The following is a 7,500-nucleotide window of genomic DNA, read 5'->3' on the forward strand; positions in this document are numbered from 1 at the left end:
AGGGAGATAGAGAGAGAAAAAGGGAGAGAGAGAGAGAGAAAGAGGGGAGAAGAGAGAGAGAAAGAGGGAGTAGAGAGCGAGAGAGAGAGAGAGAGAGGGAGGGAGGGAGGGAGGGAGGGAGGGAGAGAAAAAGGGAGAGAGAGAGAGAGAGACAGAGGGAGAGAGAGAGAGAGAGAAAGAGGGAGAAAGAGAGAGAAAGAGAGAGCATGCCTTCAACTATACATGCACAAAAATATACACACCCAGACCTTTCCTGCGCGTTCCATGTTTCCCCGTCTAGAAAGTCGTAAATCATTCGGCGCGAGTACTGTGAAATAGTAACTCCTGCACGTTCTAATGCTAATCTACCATAAAGCTGGCTGTGACGGTCACGCAGCTTCTAAAGAGAAATACAGTGTTAGCTCTTACTCTCTTTCTCCTCTTGTCTGCCGTTATTTAGATTTGACTCGACCTTATTTTATGAGTTTTTTTGTTTTGTTTTGTTTTGTTTTGTTTTTGTTTTGTTGCCTTTTCCCTTTTCTTTTCTTCTTTATTTTTTTTATCATATATCCTTGTATTGTGTATTACTATTAGTTTTTATATGAGATTTTCCTTATGATGATCTTCATTGATATTATTACTGTCATTATTATCATTATAGTCATCATCATTACTATAATTGTTAATGTCGTCATCGCCATCATCATTTCCGTCGTCATTACTGTAATCATTATTGTTATGATCTCCATCACTATAATGATAACCACTGCTATTATCATCACCATCACCAAAATCACCTTTGCCATCACATTCATCACCCCATGATTATCTTGATCATCACTATACTTATCGCCATCATTATTAATCGTCACAGGGCTCCTTAATGAGTCAAATTCTAATTGATGTGCAAGCTGTTGAGGAACATGTTGCTTGAGATAATAACCGTGGTCGACTGTGAGCTAAGGTTGTTATTAAGGTTATTACTGTCGCTGCTACCAAGGCTATTGCGAATACTTCCATTATCGTTAATTACTGGTCATTACCTTCATTATTTCACTCGGGATTATTGAAATTATCATTGTTCATCGCTCCTTGCTTAAAAAGCATTATTATTCTCAAATTTAGTTTTGATTCTGTTGCCTTTCTTTACTGGTATTGATTTTATGAGTATAAAATCCATCAAAAGCCAAGTTAACTGTATACATATATTTATTTTGCCTGTACAAATTAGTGTTACCGATCGATGGTTGTTAGCCGGCTAGAAAGGTGGGAGAGAGGGCGAGGGAGAGGGGGAGAGAGAGAGAGGGAGAGGAGAGAAGGATGAGTGTGTGTGTGTGTGTGTGTGTGTGTGTGTGCGTGTGCGTGTGCACGCGCGCGCGTGTGGGTGCGTGCGTACGTGCGTGCGTTTGCATTATGTGTGTGTGTGTGCCAGTGCGTTGATCTCAGTGAACATATTTCGGCCAAGTTTTGTGGAACTCTGAAGCAGCTGCTTTTTTCCCCCAAAACTAATACGGATAGAAAGTGTGACAGAAGAAAATCAAGAAAGCAGGAGAAAGCACCTAGAGACACATGTAGTTGCATGACTGTTATTATTAGACTCTTTAATTTCGGAAGAGAATATAGGCACTGAACTAGCACATAAACAAGAGGTAATTCAAAGGTGTAAAATGCACACATTGTACCGATATCCACATGATTTAGCTGCACTGGGAAACATCACCTTCGTAAGAAATAAGAACTGAGGACTTTCTGCAACACTACTGTAGCGGTCTTTCTCATTACCTTTCATGAATGCAACTTCGCTGCATTATAACTTCGGCCGCACCGTCGTTTGCTGTTGCTGAGCCCTCTGCTTTTAGCTGCTGCTTCAAGCAATGAGGAGCAGTTTGGACATGAACCGATGTCATGAAGTACACGCATATATTCGTGTCTATAAGCTAAATGCATATAATATATATATATATATATATATATATAACAATATATATATACTATATATATATATATATATATATATATATATACATATATATATGTATATATAAATAAATAAACATACATAATACATATCCATACATACACGTATATGTATAACAAAAAATACAGATACACACACACACACACACACACATAATAATAATAATATATATATATATATATATATATATATATATATATATATATATATATGTGTGGTGTGTGTGTGTGTGTGTGTGTGTGTGTGTGTGTGTGTGTGTTTAATTACCCAGCCCATCATTGAGCACCAGAACGTGACGTCTCTCAATTCATTATTGAGAGGTTATTTGCATCACCTTTGCCTGATTGGATGCCTTTCTTCAGCATCCATCGGTGTCTTTCTTCCGCCACGGCGGCGACTCAGGGGGAAGTGATTTTTTATACAAACACGCACATACACACGCACACGCGCACACACACACACACACATACACACACACACACACACACACACACACACACACACACACACACACACACACACACACACACAACACATATATATAATATATATATATATATATATATATATATATATATATATATATACATATATATATAACAAGAGTCCAGACGCAATCACAAGCACATGCAGGCTAACCCACGCCATCCCTCTCCCCCAGAACGAAGCTCGTCCTCGAAACAACGAGGAAAAGCAAACACCTCTGGCCGGGAGACTCGCAGTGCAGCCAATTCAAGGTGAACTTCGCCGCCGTCGCCTCGCTTTCTCCGTGCGCTCTCGCTTCTTACCCTGGTTCTGGTAACACCTGGACCCGCTACCTGCTGGAGGCTGCCTCTGGCGTGTTTACTGGCTCTATTTACCGCGACCACCAGCTGTATCTGCACGGTAAGTTAAAAAAAAAATAACTGAGTTTCCTTCGCACGTACACACCCACATTCACACCCACACCCCACTCACTAACTCATTCACTCACTCACTCACTCACTCACTCACTCACTCACTCACTCACTCTCTCTCTCTCTCTCTCTCTCTCTCTCTCTCTCTCTCTCTCTCTCTCATTCTCTCTCTTACACTCGCACAGTTTTGCAAGCCCTATCCAAATATTTATATTTACATTCATTATGGCGATAGAAAGGAGCAGATGTTTATTCCATGGTCAATTAACATTGATTCATGTCAATTTGTCCATTCATTCGTCCATATATTTTTTTTTTTTCGGACATTGCTAAAGGCCCATAAGAATAAATTGCTAGTTAGCTACTAGTGCCAATTTCCCGAATCATTCAAGACCCATATCGCAAAAAGATAGATAATGATAATAAGAGCAAATAACGAAAATTTTGAACTATATATTTTTTCTCAGGTAGGCATATTCGCATTGCCAGTAACATATCCGCACACCATTTCCAAAGTCAGGCTTATGAATAAAACTTCCTCGATCATTAACACCCAACACCGTCTACAACACCATTTTCACACCACACCAAAACCCAGACCTTGCCACGTCCTTTTACCACATCAACGAATAACCCAAACCCCCGTACAGTAACAACCCTTTTGCACATTATACATACCAATCCCCAAGTAACATCAAAATACCCTCATTATTTTTAATTTATTTATTTATTTGTTTATTTATTTCATCAGGCTACTACGGAGAGCTGGACGACCATACAGCCGGGACAACGATCGCGCAGAAAACCCACGACTGCGGACCGACTCACGTGAAGGCTTTTCGAGGCACGGCCGTCCTGCTGCTTCGAAATCCGTATCGAGCCATCCTTTCTTTCCATAATTACCTTTTCGGCGGACATACGGGCTATGCTCCCCTGGCTAATTACAGGAGGAAAGGTTAGTGCTTGATGCTGATGGTGGGGCTGGTGGTAACCACGGGATACGTGGGTGTTTCGAGCTGGTTATATTTTGCGTTCGTTATAACTTTTTTTTTTTTAGATGACTCGATCTGTTTTTTTTTTTTTTCTATCAGACGCAAATTATATCCCACATTCGATACTTCATGCACTAGATATGAATTAAATTATCTAATAATGAAATGCCAAAACACTGAGCTCTATCAAGTAAATATGAAACATAAATTTAGCTACATCAATCTCTCCATTCACCCTCCTCCCAACTACTTGCGCACAGACTGGGGCGCCTTCGTGAAGCTGCAGGCTAAGGCGTGGCTCGAGATGGCGGTCAACTGGACGACGCAGGCGGAGGCAGGTCGCCTTCGGGTCCTGCACTACGAGGAGCTGAAGGAGGACCCGATCCCGCTGCTCGAAGACGTCCTTCGCTTCCGTGGCCTCGACGTGGATCCACTGAGGCTGAAGTGCTTGAAGGTGCTTATACTCGTCTTTTTTTGTTTTGTTTTGTATTTACTTACCTTGTTTATTCATTCTGGATTTGTGTTTTTTCGTGTTAGCCCTGTTTCTTTCCTAATTGTTATTATTTTTCCCTCTATCTTCTTTTTTTCTTGTTATTGTTTCGTTTTCATATATTTGTTGCTTTTTTATTTGGTTATATTGTTTTAAGTGTTATTTTTTTAACCATACCTTATTCTTTTTACGTTTTTCTTTTTGGTTTCATTATTTGAGGATATTGTTAATGGTGTTTTTTCTGTTAATATTGTTATAATCATCATTATCATTTTCATTATCAATTACCACTACTGATTATCATTATTTCATTGTGGTTGTTGGTTTGCATTATCACAGTTGTTTATGAACACTACTGTATTTTTCTCTTCTCTCTGTCTTTCTTTTCAATAGTTTTATTTACTTATTTACTTACTTAATTTCCACTCCATTCCAGAGCCACACCAACAAAAAGTTTAAGAGGCGCGAGGAGTTCATACCGGCTGGTCTGGAGATATTTAGCAATGAGGACCGTGATAAGGTAAATTTTCCCAATAGTATGTCTTTAAAAAAAAATCTTTAAAAAAATATACTCTAAAAAAATAATCGGTTGTACAGCTAGCTCTTATGCCATGTATGTATTTGTAGTTGTTATTTGTAATAATCTATATATAACCACCTTTAATAAAGAAGCTAGTATGAAACGACCGTCAGCTGTAAAAACTAACTTTAGATTGAATATTATTTAAAATATATGCTGCAAGAATAACTATGGTTACTAACGGCGAAAAGAGTAATGGAAATATTGTATTCAGCAATGTACATAAAGTGGAAAATTGACGGACAAACGAACATCACTTCAAGGGTTACTAGGCTAATCAAGTTTTACCGATATCTATCTACATATATTTGGACAAGTGATAGTATGAGCGCAACTAGTCAATGATATCACCTGTGTTGATAAATATCCATAGTACTTTTCCACTAAACAAATGTATATTCTTCTTACATATGGGTCATGGGGTTTAGCCTAAATCACTCAGAAACTATTTTTATAAGGTGCTTGCATTCTATTTCTGAAAAATTCTTTGTTAGGCGCCTACATAATTTGTCCCATGCAAATCAGTTGCGTGTTTTTTTTATTTTTTTTCCGAGAAAATATTATCTCGAAAACGATATGGTACTTATTTTGACTTAACAAAAATCGAAAAAGGGGGTTTCCCTCAACTTAGATAAAGTATAGGTAAGTTTAAGATCGAAGGAGAATGGGAGGGAAAGAGGGAAGGTGAGAGGCGTGAGGAAAGAATGAGATGGAAGAGGGAAAGACAGAGCAAGGTAAAGAGAGAGATGAAGAGAAGAGGAAATTGAGAAAGATAGAGAGGGCGGGGAGGTTAGAGAGAGAGAGAGATATACAGAGACAGAATCACACCACCAGCATGATATTCTAAAACCCAATTAAAAAGCCTCACACCTATATAAGCTTACCCCTCCCCTTAAAATACCCACAACCTTTTTATCAACCCATCAATCACTCAACTGCAGATAGACCGAGCAATTCGCTACGTGGACTACCTCCTCAGACTACACAACCAGCGGCCAGTTCCTCTCCACCTCTACGAGTTCTACAATGGGACCGATTCCTCTAAAGTGAGTTCATTTTGTGTATTGCTGTTATTATTATTGTTGTTGTTGTTGTCGTTATTATTGTTTGATTGTTGTTTTGTGTTATTATTTTTTGTTTATTATTATTATCATAATTGTTATCATCATCTTCATCATCATCATCATCAATCATAACCATCATTAATAATGATAATGATAATAATAATAATAATATTATTATTATTATTATTATTATTATTGTTATTGTCATTGTTGTTGTGTGAGGGTGATGATTAGTAGTAATAGTAATATGACTAACGCTATTAAAATTGTTCCTATTTTTATTATCATCACCATTATTTTATTGTCATTATCATCATTATTTTATTATCATTATCATCATCATCATAATTACCATTATCATTACCATTACCATCACCATTATTATTATTATTATTATTATTATTATTATTATTATTATTATTATTAGTTATTATCATTATTAATATTTGCATCATTGTTGTTATTGCAATGTTTTCATTACTGCCATCACGGCAAGAATAATACTAATGATATTTATTATCAACTTAAGTAGTAGTAGTGGTACTAGTAGCAACAGTAGCAGTAATAATAGCAATAGCAGCTATAATAGTAGTTTTTTTAAGTGCTAGTACGGTTGTCGAACATAAAAATAACATTAACATAGGAAATACATATTCGACATGTATCCGTGTGAACATCATAAAGAGAAAGGCTTTTTGTAAAAAGACCTATAAAAGAATCGGAGAGCAAAAACAATAACGTAAGCAAAACGTTTATAGAAGTAACAACAATAAGAACAAAATGCATCAAGAACGACACAACGCGTTAAATATACCCTGCGTTCACTTGGGCAAAGCGCGGCAGAACCAAGTGACCGGTGGACCTGCAAAACATTTCGCGGGGCGCTGCGTTGGCGAACAGCGCGAGGGCGGGAGGCACTTCGCTTCGCCTCGCGGCCTTTTGTAAAACAACAAAAATTTCTGACAACTTAGAGCCTCAAAAGTATATCTGTTTGAAGCGCAACATATATTTCATTTTACCTTTCTATCTCTCTTGGTCATTAATGTGTGTGAAGTCGTATACCTCGGTTTCGAGCTTTTATTGCATGCAGTCTCAATCAGGAGTGCAATTCATCTCCCGCAACAAGTCTCAATGTCAAGGGTTGCTTATTTACGATATTCAACTGATTGTTTGTCATTTTTACCTACATGACTGCCAATTATATATGTGCAGAAATTATGATTGTATAAATGATTACCACTGCATTTGATCTGTTTTCTTTTATTTGCGGAAATGATTACCGATTATATATATATATATATATATATATATATATATATATATATATATATATATATATATATATATACACACACACACACACACACACACACACACACACACACACACACACACACACACACACACACACACACACACACACACACATATATATATATATATATATATATATATATATATATATATATATATATATATATATATATATATATAATAGGCAGATATGATTATATAAATGAT

The 7,500-nt window shown here is 37.0% G+C and overlaps 1 protein-coding gene across 1 annotated transcript in view; it reads left to right on the plus strand.

Annotated features, from left to right (window-relative positions):
- The window catches only part of LOC119595226, a 21,231-nt gene that overhangs the window by 10,559 nt on the left and 3,172 nt on the right, over positions 1-7,500 (plus strand). The window contains exons 3-7 of the mRNA XM_037944392.1: positions 2,619-2,842; positions 3,605-3,808; positions 4,106-4,299; positions 4,772-4,855; positions 5,857-5,961. Of these exons, the coding sequence (XP_037800320.1) occupies positions 2,619-2,842; positions 3,605-3,808; positions 4,106-4,299; positions 4,772-4,855; positions 5,857-5,961 (811 nt within the window). The remainder of the gene's footprint in view (positions 1-2,618; positions 2,843-3,604; positions 3,809-4,105; positions 4,300-4,771; positions 4,856-5,856; positions 5,962-7,500) is intronic.

The sequence above is a fragment of the Penaeus monodon genome, chromosome 3 (genome assembly GCF_015228065.2).
Source record: "Penaeus monodon isolate SGIC_2016 chromosome 3, NSTDA_Pmon_1, whole genome shotgun sequence".
NCBI lineage: Eukaryota > Metazoa > Arthropoda > Malacostraca > Decapoda > Penaeidae > Penaeus > Penaeus monodon.